At 57.4% G+C, this 19,301-nt stretch overlaps 1 protein-coding gene across 1 annotated transcript in view; it reads left to right on the top strand.

Moving 5' to 3' along the window:
* The first annotated feature begins 447 nt into the window (after positions 1–447).
* The window catches only part of SHANK3 (SH3 and multiple ankyrin repeat domains 3), a 47,532-nt gene continuing 28,678 nt past the window's right edge, over positions 448–19,301 (top strand). The window contains exons 1-12 of the mRNA XM_081591138.1: positions 448–729; positions 1,024–1,227; positions 2,000–2,071; positions 4,023–4,131; positions 4,206–4,357; positions 4,450–4,617; positions 4,705–4,821; positions 5,195–5,272; positions 5,807–5,873; positions 11,533–11,806; positions 14,740–14,942; positions 15,985–16,098. Of these exons, the coding sequence (XP_081447264.1) occupies positions 448–729; positions 1,024–1,227; positions 2,000–2,071; positions 4,023–4,131; positions 4,206–4,357; positions 4,450–4,617; positions 4,705–4,821; positions 5,195–5,272; positions 5,807–5,873; positions 11,533–11,806; positions 14,740–14,942; positions 15,985–16,098 (1,840 nt within the window). The remainder of the gene's footprint in view (positions 730–1,023; positions 1,228–1,999; positions 2,072–4,022; positions 4,132–4,205; positions 4,358–4,449; positions 4,618–4,704; positions 4,822–5,194; positions 5,273–5,806; positions 5,874–11,532; positions 11,807–14,739; positions 14,943–15,984; positions 16,099–19,301) is intronic.

A 19,301-nucleotide genomic window follows, 5' to 3' on the forward strand; every position in this document is an offset into this window, starting at 1 on the left:
ATTAATTCTCCCGTTTTTTTTCTCTCCCCTTCCTGCCCTGCCTCTGGTCCCAGTGCCCCAAGTGGCCCCCAAGCGGCCCCCATCCCAGCTCCAAGACCCCCTCCTCGCCTCATCCTCCCCGGTGGTCCACGGACGCTCTTCCGCAGCCGAAGGGCGGCGCGGTCCTCGCTGCTCAGCCACTCCCCCCACACCGAGGCCTAGGAGTTCCCACACCCCCAGCACAGCCCCCAGGGTCCCCACCCTGCTGCGCGGCCCTCGCCCTTCGCACGGACCCCACTCCCCACACCGGGAGCCCAGACAGTCCCCTTCGCCCTCGCCGGCCCCGAGCGTCCCGGCCCCCGCCTCCGGCTCAGCCCCCTGCCACCCCCGCTTCCCTCCCGGCTCAGGCCCCCTCCCCCCGCCGCCCCCGCCCCCGGGGAAGGCAGGCGCCGAGCGGAGCCGGGGCCGATGCAGCTGAGCCGCGCCGCCGCCGCCGCCGCCGCCGCCCCTGCGGAGCCCTCGGAGCCGCTGTCCCCGGCGCCGGCCCCGGCCCCGGCTCCCCCCGGCCCCCTCCCGCGCAGCGCGGCCGACGGGGCTCCGGTGGGGGGTCGGGGGGGGCCGGGGCACGGCGAGGAGCCCCGGGGCGCCCAGCTCCCGGCCGCGAGCGGCCCCGGCCCGGGCGCGGGGATGGACGGCCCCGGGGCCAGCGCCGTGATCGTGCGCGTCGGCATCCCAGACCTGCAGCAGACGGTGAGCCTCGCCGCCCGGGTCCCGGCGGCACCCTCACCCCGCTCTCGCGGCCCCCCACCCGCGCGCCGCGAGCCGTGCGCGGGAGACCCCGGCCCCGGCCACTCGCCCCTCCCCCGCCGCCTCCGCCCGGACCCTCCCCGCGGCCGGTCGGGGGCGGGGCCCGGGGAAGCACCGCCCCCGAGGCGAGGCCTCGCGAGCTGGGCGCGGAGGCGGGGGACTCGGGCGGCTCCCCGGGCCTCTGTTCCCCGCGCTGGCCGGGCGGCCCGATCGGCTCACGACCGCGCTCCGCTGCAGAAGTGCCTGCGCCTGGACCCGGCCGCGCCCGTTTGGGCCGCCAAGCAGCGCGTGCTCTGCGCCCTCAACCACAGCCTCCAGGACGCGCTCAACTACGGGCTCTTCCAGCCGCCCTCCCGGGGCCGCGCCGGCAAGTTCCTGGACGAGGAGCGGCTTCTGCAGGAATACCCGCCCAACCTGGACACGCCCCTGCCCTACCTGGAGGTGAGCAGCGGCCCGGGACGGCGCAGAGCCCCGAGCTCCAGAGAGGGCGCGGGAGCGAGGGGCACGGACACAGGGAGTTAGTGTGTGCGGGGCGAGTGAGGAGTGAGCCGCGTGCAGGCGCGCGGTCAGCAGCACGTGCGACGGGGTGTGAGCGGGCGTGACTGCCCAGAGCGCCGCGTGGAGTACGCCCGCCGCGGGCTGTGTGCACATCTGTGTCTTGTCTTCCTGCTACCGCCTGTGCAGTTGTCCTAAGGACAGTCTAAATCTTCCTCGGTTGCTCACCTGCTCATGATGTAAAGGCCGTTGAGCACCCTGTGAGCAAGGGGACCAGATCCTGTTTGGAGGTGGGGGTGGCAAGTGCAATGGGTTTTGGAACAAGCGTTATGGTCGCTGAGATCAGCTGGCTGGGCCTCCCTGGTGGCACAGGCAGGTAGGCACAGTTCTGTCCAGAGAGGGGCGTCTAGGAAGGTAGGCCTGGAACCTGGTCTTGGAAGAGCACAGGTTTCCAGGGAATCCTGGGGGTGGGGGTGAGACAGGAAGGGCACAGCAGGCAGAGGGACCGCTGGGTGTGCAGCACACCTGCCCTTGGTGCAGGTCGTGTCCACGGCATGTGCATGGGCTTGTGAGGCCGGCAGGCAGGAGCTTTGTTATGGGGGTGAGGAGCACTGTGGGGCCCTGGCCACACAGCAGTGGGCAGGACTCGATTCTGTGCCTACTTTCACTTACTCAGTCCAGGTGGTTGCCTTTTTCTGCCTTGTCTTTACCTGAGCAGTTTCGATACAAGAGGCGAGTTTATGCCCAGAACCTCATTGATGATAAGCAGTTTGCAAAGCTTCACACAAAGGTAAGGAGGCAGCCACAGCAAGGGGACTCCAAGGTGACCTTCTGCACTCCCTCCAGTCCCCTCCCCGCCATGGTCAGTGCTCTCCTAGTCCAGCCTTAGCTGGATTTTGTGATGTCAAAAATGTCCTTGAAAAATTCCCTTCTTGAGGCCTTCCCCCTGTTCCCAGAACTGCCACCCCAGCTTGGTTGGGCTGACCAGCTTTGGCTCAGTCTGCTTTCTCCTGTCATCAGGGACCCAGAGTGGGTGTTGGGAGCAGCTAGAGGGCCGGTTGCAACTCCGGGCACCATGACTTTGGGGTGGTCGGTCTGGTGATGGGTTCCACTCAGGTCAGGCTCTTGCTGACCTCTCTGGTGGGCCCCTGGCTAAGGGGTGGAGTGCAGTAGGGTGCAGTGTCTTTGTGGGGGAGACGAGAGCAGATGTGGTTGTTGAGGGGAGCTGGGTTGGGGTGGGGAGAACAAGGCATCTGGGGCTTAGTGGTCATCCAGTGCTAGGCACTTGAAATTAGGCATCTCATTATTTTTTTTTCTGGGAGTGACTGTTATTATCCCATTTCATAGATGAAGATACTGAGTCCCAGAGAATTGAAGTGACTTGCTTACAGCTCTGCATCCAGTGATGTTGGGGTTGAACCCAGATCTTCTGACTCCGGGGCCCTGTTCCTAGGCATACCTGTGGGGTCTTTACTCCTGGGTACTATTGCTAGGAGGATCTGACCCCACATGCTCTTTGGGGGGCACCTCCCTGCCTTCTCTGAATGTAGGAGGGGCAGGGTGGGTACCCTGGCCCTTTCCATAGGCAGACTCTCTGAGTTCCCACCCCAGGCTCCCGTGGGCCAGTGGACATTTGCTTGCTGGACACTTCATTGACAGTTTTTGGGGCCTAAGAGAGGGATCTACACACTCACCCCTGTGCCCCAGTGACCCCCTTGTGACCCTGGAGTCTCCGTGCCAGACTCCTCTGCTGCCTTGGGGCATGTGGTGGTCAGTAGCCATGGTTCTGTGGCTGGGCAGAGACTCCCTCACTGGTCTTGGTATAACCCATGACCCTGGATTCCTCCCATAGTTACCTCTCCTCTAAAGCTAACCTCAGTGACCCGCAGGACACCAATGACTTTTGACCTTCAGTAAGTCTCACTTGTTTTGGGGATGAGTTTCAACTCCGTACCACAGTCCTGTGTTTCTGCCTGCCTGGTCTCCGGCCGGCCCCCAGCACCACACTAAGCCTCCCCCCCCCCCCCCAACCCCATGCCGGGTGTGGCCGAGGTCTTTCCTCTCAGCTCCGAGCATCCTTTCTCCTGTCTCGTTGTCCTAACCCGCCAGAGGGTGCCCCCTCACGTGGAGCTGTCCCCATGGCACCTTGTCCTATTTCTGATGCATTTTGTTTCTAGAGGGCCTGGGGCCTCAGGCCAGGGCACCTTAGCTGATGCAGGCAGCACTGTAGCACCAGCAGGAGCTTAGTGAGGCTTTGCTGAGTGAATTAATGCATGACTGGGTGAGTGAAGGACAAGCAGTCAGAGTCACATCACAGGAAGGGACACCTGGCAGTAGAGGAGGGCCCTGGAGCTGGAATCTGTCGTGGGGGGAGCTCGTGAGACAGATGCACTGGAGAAGGAGCAGGCTGCCCCGGGCTGGCTCCTGCCCATGTGGCTTCAGGCTTTTCCAGGCTGGATAGGTTGGGGCATCAGGGCCAGGGAGAGAAGCCAGGGCAGAGGCTGAGGCTGAAGGAGGGAACTAACTCAGCTGGGCTTGGGGGGCGAGGAAGGACCTGGAGCAGTTGAGCTGGGATTGGGGCCACAGTGGGGGTGCAGGGTTAGGGTAACACGGGAAAGGGAGAAGGTCGTGGGGTAGGCTGACGGGTCAGACTGAGGGGTGCGGGAGTTCCCTGGGGGACGTGGGTGGTGGTCAGATGATGTCGTCAAGTGTGGGCTGATTAGGATGGCTGGCTATTCCAGGCGAACCTGAAGAAGTTTATGGAATACGTCCAGCTGCACAGCACGGACAAGGTGGCCCGCCTGCTGGACAAGGGGCTGGACCCCAATTTCCACGATCCTGACTCAGGAGGTGAGAAGCAGAGTGGGAGGGGCACGGTCTGGGAATGGCCAGGACTGTGACCTTCGCCTGTCCCTTGAACCCAGAGTGTCCGCTGAGCCTTGCAGCCCAGCTGGACGACGCCACCGATCTGCTGAAGGTGCTGAAGAACGGCGGTGCTCACCTGGACTTCCGCACGCGAGACGGGCTCACAGCTGTGCACTGCGCCACGCGCCAGCGGAATGCGGCAGCCTTGACGGTCAGTGCAGGCCCAGCCCTCGCCGGAGCATCGTGCAACCCGGTGTTGGAAAGAGGCTGGCCTGGCATGAATACTGAGGTTCTTGCCCTCAGACCCTGCTGGACCTGGGCGCCTCACCGGACTACAAGGACAGCCGCGGCCTGACGCCCTTGTACCACAGCGCCCTGGGTGGGGGGGACGCCCTCTGCTGCGAGCTGCTCCTGCACGACCATGCTCAGCTGGGCACCACCGACGAGAACGGCTGGCAGGAGGTCCACCAGGTAGGCGGGGACACAGGGGCAGGGCCCCGGGGCCGGCCTGTGGGTCTGGGCTCTGTCCAGGGCCCAGCAGTAACCCTCCTCCCCCAGGCCTGCCGCTTTGGGCATGTGCAGCATCTGGAGCACCTGCTGTTCTACGGAGCCAACATGGGGGCTCAGAACGCCTCCGGGAACACAGCCTTGCACATCTGTGCCCTCTACAACCAGGTCGGTCTGCACACATGTGTGCACACAGGTGATGCTGTACAGTGACTACATGTGTGTGCATGTCTGACCCTATGTATCACACCACAGTTGCGTGTTCTGCTTCCTGCAGTGAGCTGTGGCCTTGCAGGTCTATGTGTGCCTATTGTTTCCCTGAACACATGTGTCATACATGTGTGTTCTGAACAACCACACGTGCGTTGTGTGTACCTGGATCCTCTGAGCTAGCTAGACCTGCACACTCACACCTGACCTGCTCGTCCTTGTGCTACATGTGTGTGTGTTGGACACGTAGCGTGGGCCCTGTGTGTGTCCTGCGCCCTGTGTGCGCGTGTGTTGTCACCCAGCTGTGTCCCCCCCCCCGACCTTCCCGCAGGAGAGCTGTGCGCGTGTCCTGCTCTTCCGTGGAGCCAACAAGGATGTCCGCAATTACAACAGCCAGACAGCCTTCCAGGTACGTGAATGTCTGCAGGAGTGTGGGGCTCCCCGGGACACGTCTGTCCATCTCTGTGTGGCTTGGTCTTTCTGGACCTTGGTCTATTCCCTGTAAAGCAGCGAGGGAGCTCTGGGCCCAGGGTCGTCCCAGGGTAAGGTGGAGGAAGGGGGTGAGCCAGGGCAGTGCCCGGGTCTTATGAGGGGTGCTCACTGAGGATGGCTCCCTCGGCCCCCTTTCTAGGGAGAGGAGAGGAGGGTCAGAGGAGACCAGGTGTGGGCTGTGACTGTCCCTTCAGCGGCCTTCACAGGTCACGTGCGGAGACCAGGCGTGTGGAGGGGCCGTTCCGAGAATGGGCAGGGTGGCCAATGTGTTCCAGCTTTAGCTCTGAGAGTCTTATGTCCCACACAGACTGGGGTGGTGGGTCAGACGGACCAAGGTCTGAGCCTGGGGCCCCCAGCTGAGGACGTCCCCACTCGGGCATTCAGGGAGCCCCCAGGGCCTAGGGGAGGCGAGTCTGTGCTGCTGAGCCTCCCTCCTCACCCCCCCACCCAGGTGGCCATCATAGCGGGGAACTTTGAGCTTGCGGAGGTCATCAAGACCCACAAAGATTCGGACGTTGGTGAGTTCTGCCCACCGAGGGCCCTGCCGATGTGGATTTGTGGGGGCTGTCGGGGCCCAACAGGGCAAGAGTGAGTGGGGTTGTTACAAGGGAGCCCCTAACCCGGAGCCTTTCCCTCCAACTCTCCCAGTGCAACTGGGAGTGGTCCTAGTGGTCCCATTAGTGGGCCCTGCAGGCACAGGGAATGTGCTGAGGGGAGGGCCTGTGCAGGTGGACAGAGGGTCATCTTAGGGTCACGGTTAGGTGAAGGCTGTGGATCGCGGTTAGAGTCAGGTCAGGGTTAAGGGTATGGTTGTAATTGTTCAGTTCAGTTGCTCAGTCATGTCCGACTCTTTGTGACCCCATGGACTGCCGCACGCCAGCCTCCCTGTCCATCACCAGCTCCCGGACTTGACCCAAACTCATGTCCATTGAGCTGATGGTGCCATCCAACTATCTCATCCTCTGCTGTCCCCTTCTCCTCCTGCCTTCAGTCGTAATCGTTACCACTGTGGATTTAGGGATCAGCTTCGGTTGGAGTTAGGTCAAGGTTTGTTTTCCTGTGAGGTCATCTGAAGGGCCAGCAGGGGACACGTGGCATCGGGCTCAACCGCAGACCCTCAGTTTTTCACTGCAGCCTGAAACATAAAGCGGTTTAAGTGGCCCGTAGCTTCCTCACACGACAAGGTCACCTGTGTGCATGTGTGGCAAAACACAGCGGCAGGGATGCATGTGGGAAAGGGCGGCAGCCGTCTCGGGGCAGGGAGCTCTGAGCTCTTGGCAGCCAGTGCTTCGGGGGAGTCCAGCCCGTACTCCAGAAGGAGAACCAGGAGGTGCTGTCTAGGCTGAGCCTCAGGCAGGATGGCTCACCTCAGGCCTCAGGGGCCACCCTCTCCCAGGGCAGTGTTGGCCATGGGGCTGGCCGGGAACCTGTCCTGCAAATGCTGCCTCTCCTCCCCATGTGGAGTGGCGGGGGCAGGCCCCTCCTCCTGAAAAGAGTATTTTCTGGCCAGAGGCTGCCCCTTCCAGCCACCTGGCCACAGAGCAAGCCTAGTCTCCACTCCCTCTGTCCTGGGTGGACAAGGCTTTCTGGGAACTAGACTCCCAGGCTTCCCTCTCTGTTGGGACTGCAGTATATGATACCCCCAGTTTTACAAAACTTAAAGTGACAGTGGACAGCCAAGGGCTAAGGCTAGTCCCGGGGTTTGAGTGCTTGTTGGTTCTAATGTGAGGTTATGGTAGGTTATGGTTACAATAAGGTTGAGTTCATGTTTAAGGAATCTTCCTATATAGTCTCCCCTGAACAGACCTCCCGGCAGTGAGACTTGGTTGTGAGCCCCTTGTTTCCCAAGCAGGGTCAGGGGTCTGCGATAGTGGGCAGACCCTGTACCCTCCAGCAGCAGCAGCTGATGCATGTTGAGCATGTAACTGAGCTAACGAAATGGTGCCTACTTGCGGTCCAGGCTCTGCTTGGGAGAGAACTGTGGCGAAGCCTGAGGTCTGAGCTGGGGTGGGAGACAGAGCAGGGGCTCCGGTTGTGGTCTGGTTGGGGCTGCTTGTTTTGGAGGAGGTCGTCAGCCTGGGACGAGCTTGGTTTCTGGATGTGTGGGGCTCTATCTTCTGCTTGTGATGTCACCTTGGGAAAGTGGCTTGGGACTTCTGTGCCTCGGTTTCCTTAGGTAAAATAAAGTCTTTTATGGTTCTTTACTCCTTCCCCCCGCTGACCTTATGCAGTATGCGATTCCGTGGGTCTGGACTCTGGCAGGTAGCTTCGGTCCAGCTGGTTGGAGGGAGGGTGGGGGCTTGTCTGTGGTCCAGGCTGAGAGTCAGGAAGGCCTCAGCTGCCCCTTATCTTTGGACAGAGATGCCGGGGCTCCTGGGGTCACCATTATCACTGCTGCTGTCTGGCTGATTCGGGTGCGCTCACCTGGCTGGGGTCAGGCATTTGTGGCTGAGCTGAGAGGTCACATCAGTTAGTCCCGTTGTTGGCATCAGCTCTGCTATCCACACACCCTTACCTGCTCAGATGTCACACATACACTCAGATGACACAGCCAGATGCGCCTGAGTTCCAGGGGAGTATATTCTGAGCATTTATGATAACCCTCTCAACAAGCCCCCGGTGAGTGATTGCTGTTAGTCCATTTTTACAGAGGAGGAAACCCCAGGCACAGAGGGATTAATAGCAGAGCCTGTCTTCAGACCAGAGCGATCCAGAGGTCCACCCCTGTTACCCGCCTCGCTCGGCACACGCTCCCTCTGGGAGTCAGTGGTCATGTCTCACCTGGGGGCCCAGGCGGGACGTGCACGCAGAGGAGCAGCAGGAGGCTGTGCCCAGCCATCCTTCCTTTTCCTCCAGCATGAAGGCCGCCTGGAGGGATCCTGTAGGCTGGGCCCTGTCGTCCCTCTTCAGGGGACAGGTCACCCGGAAGCCTCCTGGCAGCACCCCCCCCACCCCCCCACCCCCCGCCCCGACTTACCCGCAGGAAGCAGGGACCCTGCCTGGGAGCAGCTACCTCTGCTTCCTTACCTGCTGCCTCGGGCTGTCTCGGGGTCCTCAGGCCTTCCTCCCTTCTCTTGTGTACACACTCTCAAGCACGCATGTCCCAGAGTGCTTTTGAAGAGTGCCCTAGGAAAGCGCTTCTCACTTGTATTGTACATTTGAGTCACCCAGGGGTCTAGTTAAATGTAGATTCTGACTCAGAGGGTCTGGGTGGAGTCAGAGATTTCCTAAGGAGCTGGAGGTGAGGCTGCTGGTCTGCATAACCAGAGTCTAGAATAGGGCTTGGCAAACAATACCCCCAGGCCAAATTCAGCCGTGTGGCTGTTGTTTATTTTAATCAAGGCTTTAAAATCAAAGATTTAAATTTCAGTTAAAATCAAATTCATGTAACATAAAATTAACTTTTAAATTGAATAATTTGGTGGTATTTAAGACATTCACAACCAACTCTATTGAATTCCATAACATTTTCATCATCACAAATGGAAACTCTGTGTATATTAAGCAATTATTCCACATTCCCCTCTCCCTCAGCCCCTGTCAACCATTAACATACTTTCTGTCGATATAGATTTCCCTGTCCTGGATATTTCATGTAAGTGGAATGATGCTTGGTGTTTGGCTTCCTTCAACAAACTGAAGCATGTTTTCCAACTTAATCCATATTGTAGGGTGTATCGCTACTTCATTCCTTTTTATGGTTGAATAATGTGCCACTGTTTGTATATGTGACATTTTGTTTATCCATTCATCCTTTGATAGACATTTGAGTGGTTTCCACCCTTTGGCTATTGTGAATATTGCTCTATGGACATGTGTGAAATGTATTTGTTTGAATACTGTTTTCAGTTATTTTGGGTACATACTTAGAGTAGAATTGCTGTGTCATATGATAATTTTATATTTAATTTTTTGAGGAACTGCTAAATTGTTTTTCACCGTTTTACATTCCCACCAGAAATGCATGATGGTTCCAAATTCTTCAGATCCTCACCAATACTTGTTATTACCTTAAAAAAAAATTATAGCCATTCTAGTCCAAGTGAAGAGGTATCTCGTTGAGGTTTTGATTCACATTTTCCTAACAGCTATTGATGCATCTTTTCATGTGCTTATTGAAGGTTTGTATATCTTCTTTGGAGAAATGTCAAGTTCTTTGATCATTTTTACATTGCTCATAGAATATATTAGAAAGTGTTCCTTCCTCTTCTATTTTTTTGGGAAGAATTTGAGAAGGATTTTGCTAATTCCTCTTTAAATATTTGGTAGAATTTGTTAGTGATGCCACCTGATGCTGGACTTTTCTTTGTTGGGAGATATGTGATTACTGTTCCAATCTCCTTGCTTTTTATAGGTCTGTTTATATTTTCTATTTCTTCTTGAGTCAGTTTTGGTAATTTGCCTTTTCCTAGAAATTTGTCCATCTTATCTAGTTTATCTAATTTGTTGGCATACAGTTATTCATAGTATTCTCTTATATTCCTTTTTAATTGTATAAGATCAGGTAGTGACACTTCAGTGTTCATTTCTGTTTTCAGTTATTTGTATCCCCCTTCTCTAATTTTTTTCCTTAGTCTAGTTAACGGTTTGCCAATTTGATTGATATTTTTGAAGAAACAGATTTTGGTGTCACTGATTCCCTCTGCATTTTTAGTCTCTGTTTTGTTCGCTCATGTAAGCTTCACTATTTCCTTCCTTTGGGTTTGGTCTGCTTCTCTTTTTCTAGTTCCTTAAATAGGTTATAGATTTTAGACTTCCCTCTTTTTTTTTTTTTTTGAGACTTCCCTTTTTAATGTAGGTGTTTACAGCTATAAATTTCCCTTTTAGTACTGCTTTTGCTGCATCTCATAAGTTTTGGTATGTTGTATTTTTGTTTTTATTTTCTCAAAGTGTTTTCAATTTTCCTTATGATTTCTGTTTTGACATATTGGTTGTTTAAGAGTGTTGTTTAAGTTTTCGCATATTTGGGAATTTTCCAGTTTTTTTTCCCCCGGCTATTTATTTCAAGCTTCATTCCATTGTCACTGCAGAAGATACTTTGTATAATTTCAGTCTTTTTAAATTTATTGAGACTTTTTTGGTGACCTCACAAATGATCTATCCTGAGACTGTTTCACGTGCACTTGAGAATAATGTGTATTCTGCTCTTGTTTTGTGGAGTGTCCTATATATGTTAGGTCTAACTGGTTCAAGTCTTCTATGTTCTTACTGATCTCTCTACATGCTCTATCCATTATTGAAAGCAGGGTGTTGAAGTCTTAAATATTATTGTAGAACTGTCTATTTCTCCAAATATATCAATGTTTGTTTCTATATATTTTGATGCTTTGTTGTTTGTTACATATATGTTAATAATTGTTAATCTAGTTGACAAATTGACACTTTTATCAAATATAATGTCCTCTGTCTCTCTTAATACTTTTTATCTTTAAGTCTATTTTGTCTGATATTAATGTAGCTACTTAGATTCTTTTGGTTACTATTTACATGAAATATTTTCTTTTATCCTTTTATTTTAAGCCTACTTGTGTCTTTGGATCTAAAGTGACTCTTTTGTAAATAGCATATAGTTGGATCATGTTTTAATCACCATCTGCTATTTAAATAAAGTTTTATTGGAACTCAGCCACACCCATTTGCTCATATATATTATTTGAGGCTGTTTTCACACTGCAGTGGCTGGGCTGAGTCCTTGCAACAGAGACTGAATGGCTTGCAAAGCCTGAAATGGTTACTGTCTGATTCTTTACAGATGTTTGCCAACTCCTGGTGTAGAATATCTCTATTACAGTTTCTCTGGTGATAGTCAATTGCAAATAGTTCCATACAGTGGTGGTCTGGTGAGGTTTGTCACATGTGGCCAGTTTTTTGTCTCTCTGGAAGCCTGTGAGATGGGCAGTTCCAAGAGCAGATCTAAGCAGTCCCGAGGCCTCATCTGGCTGACAGGAAGGGCAGGCTTTTACCTCTGAAGCTGGAGTTAGAGGCAGCTTGGTATGTGACCCTGCCCTCTCCCGCCCATCCCAGCTTCATTCATAGCTGTTTTGCCTGGGACTGAGGCAGTCCCTGGCACAGAGGATTTTACTTTTGAAATCTGGAAATACCAGGCAAACCAGGACAAGTTGGTTCCCTAATCTGACTGCCCAGAGTCTCACCTATTCCCCCTCACCCCCACCCCAGTGCCATTCAGGGAAACCCCCAGCTACGCGAAGCGGCGGCGGCTGGCCGGCCCTAGCGCCCTGGCCTCTCCTCGGCCTCTGCAGCGCTCAGCCAGTGACATCAACCTGAAGGGCGAGGTGCAGCCGGCAGCTTCTCCTGGACCTTCACTGCGAAGCCTCCCCCACCAGCTGCTGCTCCAGCGACTGCAGGAGGAGAAAGACCGGGACCGGGATGGTGACCAGCAGAATGACAGCAGTGGCCCTGCAACAGGCAGGGGCAGCCAGAGCAAGATCAGGTAGGTGGAGGCTGGGGCCTGAGCCAGGAAGAGCCGGCATGGGGCGGGCGAGTGGCAGGGAGAGGCCTGCTGGTGTGGCTCTGCAGGGATGAGCTGAGGTTTTGGGTGGGGGCCTCCCTGGATGGGGAAGGGAAAACGGTGAGGTCCCCTGGCCTGGGGCAGGCTCCCCAACACTGAGCTCTGTTTGGAGTCAGACTTGGGCTGAGGGCAGTGGGCACCTGCGGGAGGATGCTGGCAGGAGAGGGTCTGGTTAGACCTGTGGTTTAGAAAGGTTCGTGCCGTGCCAGAGAGGAGGACGAGTGCTGGGATGCGGCAGGGCTGGGTGAGGTGTGCTAAGAGGTTAGGGACTGGTGCGTCCTCTCCATGAGGGCTCCAGTGCATAGGTGGACCCCAGCCCTGTTCCCAAAGGAGGGGCTTGGTGTTTCCGCAACCCCTCTGGCCCTGTATAACCACAGGCCTCCATGGTTCTCCTCTTTACCCTTCACCATGAGTGCTGGGATCCTGAGAACCAAGGACTTGTCGTTCCCAGAACTTACAGCATAAAGCCTGGGCAGGAGCCCCACTAGACTCTTGGGCTAGAACCCCACTGAGCTGAGCAGTGGGAGTGAAAGGTGGTTACTGGCTCTGCAGACAGACAGTCGGAGTCCAGGGCACTCCTTGCATCCGCTGCCTATGTGGCCTTGGGCACGTTAGCCAGCCACTCTGTGCCTGGGTTTCTCATCAGTTAGGCGTGACTGATCCTACCCAAAACATTTCCTTTGGGAAGCCTTCTGGAGCCTGGCAGTGAAGGCTCCCTACTTGGACCCCTGGCCCACCGCACAGGCCAACACTGCTGATTAAGGCCTCTCTCCTCCCCACACCTTCAAGGCAGGAGCTGTCTTTCTTGTTTCCTGCAGTTGCTCCAGAGCCAGTCACATAGAAGGTGCTCTGGAGACATGTTGAATGAAAGAGTTACATAAACAGCGCTTTGTCTTCACAGTGACAGCTGGGCTGATCAGCATAGTGTGTATCATCTCACTTCACCTTGACCTTGTATGAGGCTGTGCTCTATTTTACAGATGAGGGTCCTAACACTCAGGTGGGGTAAATGACTTGGCCAAGGCCACAGAGTTAGGAAGCAGCTTAATTTGCCCCCAGGTAAATTTGCCCCTGATTCCCAAACTTGCTAAGTGTGAGCGTTCAGCAGAGGGCTTGGGGTGCAACAGGAGCTTATAAAAGCCATTTCTTCCTCTGCTGTTGTCCCTGCTCATACAGCCTTGGCCTGTGATGTCTTCTCTGTCTTTCTATGTCCCTATCCAGACTGCAAGGCTATTTGTCCTGCCCCAAATCACTTCAATTCTCCCCCCAGATTTTGCATAGCCCTGTGGCTAAACTGAAAGAACAGACTTTGGGATGTTTCAGTTTTGCAGAGGCTGCTCCTGAGTTGGAGCTGTGTGGAGGCCCTGCTTTCATTTGGTTTTTGTACATTCACTCATCCTTTGAGCAAACACAGACTAAGACTTGCTCTGGGTGGGGCTCCAGCTCACTGCTCTGTGGGGAGAATAGAATTTTTATTACTGTTTTTTCAACAAACATTTAGTAGGTGCCTAGGGTGCCAACTCTGGTGGGGGCTAATAGCAGGGAGTTCTAAAAATCTCAGGACACTGACAGCTGGGCCCCAGGGCTCAGAAGCAATTAAGTGGGGAGTGATCCAGGTAAGGGAGCCTCCCAGTGAGCGGCCACGAGGGGGCTGAGGACGTTTGGCACACTCTGGAGGGAGAGGGCCTCAGTGGGAGATCACCTTTGGTTGAAGGAGAGGAAGTGTCTTGAGTTGGAGCTGCCGCCGGTGGGGGTGGCGCCCCCTCTTGGCAAGGCCTGGCCTGAAATGTCCGAGTCCCCACCCGCATCCCAGAGCAGGGCAGAGAAGGCTGTGTTCGAAGCGGAGCGGTAACTTCACAGTTGGCCAGACGAGCAGGACTGGGATTGTCGAGGTGCTGGGAATAGCATCACGAAGGGCCAGGGGAGAGCAAGGAGGGCACCAGCCGTGTTACTGAAGTGCAGCTAATTCTCGCCTCCGAGAGCCTGGCTGTTGGCGAAGACTGTGGACGTGGTCCGCCCAGGTGCTAGGGAGACGGTGCAGGCCTCTGAGCAGGCAAAGGCTGAGGGCTGAGGCCTCTGGCTTGGTGCCCAGGCGGTCAGCGTCGAGAGGGCATGAGCGTCCGAGGCGGATGTCCAGGAGGAGAGGACCCAGGTCCAGAAGGGGATTCGGGCGCCCAGCACTCGCGGCGGTCCTGGTGTGAGGAGGCCCTAGCTGGAGGGGGGACGCGGACCCGCCGGGGGAGCCCCTCCTGGAGGCTGGCGAACCCTGCACCGTTTCTGAGACGCTCTTCTCCAGTCCGAAGCCCCTTCGGGCTTCCTCTCCTGGCCGGCCTCGCCTCCTGGTTCCCCTGCGCTCCTCCGTCGGACCGACCCCTCCCCAGCCTTCCCCTCGCGCACCGTAGTCCTCCTCGGCCCGGTGGCCTCTCCCGTGTCCGGGCCGCGGCGACCGGGCCGCAGGGGGAGAGGAGGGAGCCCGGCCCGCCGCCCGCAGAGGGAGGAGCCGGGCCGCGGAGGAGGCGGGGCGCGCGGAGCGGCCGCGGCATGGAGCGAGCCCGGCGCGCCCGGGAGCGCAGCCCCGCGGCCCCGGAGCCCTGAGCGGGCGCGGCTCGTGCGCTGGCGGGAGCGGGCCGGGCGCGGCGGCGCGGCCCATGGAGCGGCCCCGGGCCGGGCCCCCGGCGGGCGGGCGGGCGGCGGCGGCGGCGGCGGCGGCGGGCGGCGGGCGGCGGGCGCTGCGGCGGCGGCTGCGGTGAGGCCGGCGGCGGGGCCGGGCCGCGCGCCATGGAGGCCCCGGGCGCCGGCTTCGCGTGCCCGCTGCCCCCCGGCATCGCGTCCGTCACCTACGTGTTCGTCTACAGCCCGAGCGGGCCCGGCGGCCCCGGCGGCCCCGGCCCCGCGCCCGGCCCCGGCCCGGCGCCCTCCGCGCCCCCCGCGCCGCCGCCCCGGGGCCCGAAGCGGAAACTTTACAGCGCAGTCCCCGGCCGCAAGTTCATCGCCGTGAAGGCGCACAGCCCGCAGGGCGAGGGCGAGATCCCGCTGCACCGCGGCGAGGCCGTGAAGGGTGAGGGGGCGCGGGGGGCGGGGTCGCGGGGGGCGCGGCGCCGGGCCTCCTGGGGTTCTCGGGCGCCACTCTGGGTGCCCGCCCCGCTTCTGGCGACCGTGGAGGGTCTGTCATCAGGGGTGTCCCTGGGAACTCTGAGCCGCCGCGGTCATTATGGGATGTATGTGCCACTGGGGATCCCTTGTGTCACTGTGAAGGGAGGGCTGTTTGTCTTTACGGGGCTCCTGTCATGTGGGTTTCTCTCCATCCTCTGTCATCTTGGGCTCCCCAAAATGTCACCACAGGGGCTCCTCTCCTCATGAGGGTGTTTCTGTGTCATTCTGGGGGCTGGTGTTGTTGGGGTTCTCATGTTTGTAGGACCCTATCCTGTTACAGAGCTTCCATGAATTATGGGGTTCCCGTGTCACTTCTGGGACTTTCTTCATTGGAAACGCTTGTGATATGTGGAATTCTCTGCCATTCTAAGGGGTATCTCTGACAGTTATGTGGGTGTCTGTAATGAGGGTTTCCTGTGCCGTGACAAGCTCCTCCCATTACGGGGTCTCTGTTATCACTAGGGTCCACCCCTCATGAGTGCCCTCTGTCCAGGGAGCCTGAGGAAGAAGCAGTTGTGTTGGTCAGCCTGCCATGGTCCATCATGGGGCCCAGTCTCCTGGCCACAGCACAGTGACCCTCAGTTCTTGGCAGTGACCCCTGGGATGGGCCCCAGAGCAAGGATGAGAGTTGGTTCAGGAGCAGGGAGGAGAGCGGGTAGGAGCGGGACTGTGGCCCCTGCCTCTGCCTCCTATGCCCCTCAAGGGTGTCCATCTGTGCCTCTCTTTGTCCCCCACATGCCCATCCTGTGCCATGTCCATCTGTTCTTTTCTCTCTTCTGCGTGGATCCCAACATTCTCCTAGGAAAAAAGCCAGGAGGGTGAAGGGAAGGAGAGAGGTGAAGGTTGGGCGGTGATGGTGGAGATGGTGGTCGGGGGCGGAGGGCAACCAGGTGGGCTCCGGCTGCGCCCCTCGGCCCTGACAGCCTGTCTGGCTTCTGTCCCCCCAGTGCTCAGCATTGGGGAGGGCGGTTTTTGGGAGGGGACCGTGAAAGGCCGCACGGGCTGGTTCCCGGCTGACTGCGTGGAGGAGGTGCAGATGAGGCAGTATGACGCCCGGCACGGTGAGTGACCCCGGCTTCCCCTGGGTGGCTCCTGAGGGCACCTCCTCTTCCAGCTTCCCGTTGGTCTTGCTTGGAGGCAAATCCACATTATAGTCACAGAGAAAAGACTAGAACAAATTCAAATACACAGAAGTAGATGCAAACTCATGTGCATGACAGACTTGCCACATACCCCACACTTAACAACACACATGTGTACATCTGGACCCTGGACAGCTGTGGAGACACTTGTGACATGCCCACAGGATGCACTCGTGTAAACGTGCACCAGTCTGGGATCCCACATGTGGCTCTCGTGACCACAATCCTCCCCAGACAAGGTTCTCCCATCAGCGCTGGGTACTTGGAGTGTGTGACTGCTGTGTGGCTGGCAAGCAACTAAAGAGGTCAGTGTGAGAAAAGAGGCGTCATTCCAAAGTGGACAGATTGTCCAAGTGGGCAGTGCGGGGAGGCCTGGGCCAGCCAAGAGGAAACGAGGCCAGCTGGGCCCAGAGGGGCTGTCACGGGTGCCCCAGGGCCAGAATGGTCTAAAGGCAGCAGGTGGGGGATGACTGCATCCTCAGCCGGCAGGGAGGACGTGGGGGCAAAGGCCGTGGCTCCTGGGGCTGGTCAGCAGCCTCTGTGTGACCCTGCTGATCACCTGCACCTCCAGGAAGGAGCCCTCTGGGTGTTGGGATCTGAGGTGGTCCTAGCAGTAGAAAGGAGAGACTGGTCCTTTCACACCCCAGCCAGAGCTCACCACAAGCCCTTAGGTCTCTCGACCCATAGATATTATTTCTGGCCCCAAGAGCTAGTGGGACAAGGGAGCCCCCTCCTGAGTGGCGGCTTGTGGTGGCCACTAATGGTATGTCTGCACCCAGGGTGCACACATCTATCTTGCTGCACATGAGGGGCTCAGACCCAGCGTTGCCGTGCTTCCTTATCCTGCTTCCTTATTTCCCCAGGGGAGCCCACCCCGTGTGGCCTGGGCCTCTGCCCTGGGTGGAACGTGGCCGCTGATCCACTCCTGGGCAGGATCCTTTACTCTTATCCTTGGCTGTTCACCACCTTGCCCTGGTGGCTCTCCTTGTGGCTAGGAGCCTGGAAGGGACATGACCCCCTCTAGTCTGTCCAGGGTGGGCAGGTGGGGTGGTGTGTTGAGGTGGAAAATGATTTCAGCAGTTTGGGCGCTGGTGCCAACTATGGATAGGGGAGGGTGGGGAGGAGGCCTCCAGACCTGCCTAGGGAGGAGCCCTGTGCTCCCCTGTAGGGTGGGGAATGAAGGTTCTGGTTTGAGAACTGTTTGGGTCCGGGGGCAGCTGGAGTTAAGTCTGATGCTGGGGAGGAAGGGAGAGAGGTCTGGACTGGACTCAGAATTTGAGAACAGCTGATGTTTCTTAGGTGCTTGGCATGTGCTGGATGCTGTGCCGGGAGCTGGGATCACAGGGGCTGGCTCTGTGCCGAGCGAGGAGCAGGTGTGCGCCCTGCTCCAGCAGACATGTTGTTGTGTGACTGTGTCGGCGTGAGCCCAGGGAGGCTCCCTGAGTTGGTTGAAGGAGTCAGAGAGGGCTTTTAAGCAGAGGGGTTGTTTGAACTGAGCCTTGAAGGGTGGCTGGGGCCCGCCAGGTGGTCAGCTGATGGGGGGAGGCAGAGCCTGTTGGCCCGAGTGTGGCGTGGCCTGCTGCATCTGCACATGCTGGCGCCCAGCGTGCTCCGAGCAGTGTCAGGATGCCTGGCTTGGTTTTTCACTGTTTTACATCTAAGAATTCACCGGTTCATCCCAGCAGGCCTGGGAGGTGAGGACAGTTGTTGGTCCTGCTCTAGGAGGATGGGTTCCACAGTCCGAGGAGCGGAGTCTTGTTCGCGGTGTAGGCAGTGGGCTGCAGGGTCTGTGCTGTAGCCGCCACACTTCACGGGCTCTGGTGTGAGTAAACCTGAATGGGGCAGGGGCCGGGCTGGAGTCAGGGGTCCTGGGACCAGGGGCGTTAGTTCGTGGCGGTGTCACAGGAGGAGGCATCTGGGGGAGGGGGTTGCTGTCCTGATCGTGCTGTTCATTTAGGATTAGGGGCCTGGTCCAGGCAGGACAAAGCAAGGCGATGGAGCAGGGGAGGGCAGGGCTGGGCTAGAGTCATGGAGAAGGGAGAGGACACAGAATAGCCTGCTGAGGGGACTGTAGGCCTCTGGGCAATTGTGGGGCCCCTGGACAAGGGCTGGGGCTCTGGGCTTTGCAATCTGAACATGTCAGAAGGTACTGGGTAGGAGGGAGCGTTTCATGGGTTGGCAGGGAGACAGGCCTGCCAGGCTGCCTGCTGGTGGGTGGGAATCACCTCTGTCCTCACCTGCAGGCCTGGCCCAGCTGCTCTGGACAGAGTCTCTGGTCTGGGACCCAAGGGCTGAGTTCTGCCAGAGGTGAGAGGGCGGCCCAGGAACACACACCAGCTTCCAACAGGCCCAGATCCAAAGAAGGATCTGTTTCTGAGACGGGAGCGGGGACTTAGAGGCCAAGGAGGGGACACTGCCAACACATGTGGGCCAGGCGACACCCATGGTCAGCAGAGCGCGGTTCCCACGTGCCCGTCTGGGCGAAGGGAGCAGGTGCAGGCAGGAGGCTGAGCTGGGTGGGGTGGGGTGGGGCGGCCCTGGGTGTGCTGGAGGCTGGTGTGGGACACCGGGCAGTGGCTCTGCTGGTTCCTCCCTCCTCCCCCTTTCCTTCCAGCACTTGGGGGACCATGCTATGTATTTTCATTTTAGCTGGCTTTTACGTGTCTGATTAATAAAGCTGGAAAATGAGTTTGCATTATATAATAAATATACTGTGTTTGGTCGGTAATTATAAAAATAGGAGGCCAGTGATCTGCAGAGGTTCTTTTTTTTGGGGGGTGGGGGCGGTCCTTCTGCAGGCAGGCACTGTGAACATTTCCAGAGTTGGGTCAGTGTGGAGAACGGTGTGGTGGAGGGGAGAGCGGTCTGGACCCCACCGGAGTTGGGCGAGGCCTGGCTGCTGTGGCTTTGGGCAGCAAGGTGGTGGGAGCAGCTGTGCTGCAGAGGGGAGAGAGATCCGAGCGCTTGAGAGGGAGCCAGTGAGATCAAACTACAGGCTGTCAGAGCCGAGGGGCCTCCACGGGGAATTTTCCTGCTCTGTGAGGAGAGGGCCAAAAGGCACTGTCGATGTGCAGAGAATCATGGAAGTTAGCGGTAGGGTTCTGAGATCCAGATCAGTGCTT

The sequence above is a fragment of the Giraffa tippelskirchi genome, chromosome 4 (genome assembly GCF_054371585.1).
Source record: "Giraffa tippelskirchi isolate mGirTip1 chromosome 4, T2T-mGirTip1v1.2.pri, whole genome shotgun sequence".
Taxonomy (NCBI): Eukaryota; Metazoa; Chordata; class Mammalia; order Artiodactyla; family Giraffidae; genus Giraffa; species Giraffa tippelskirchi.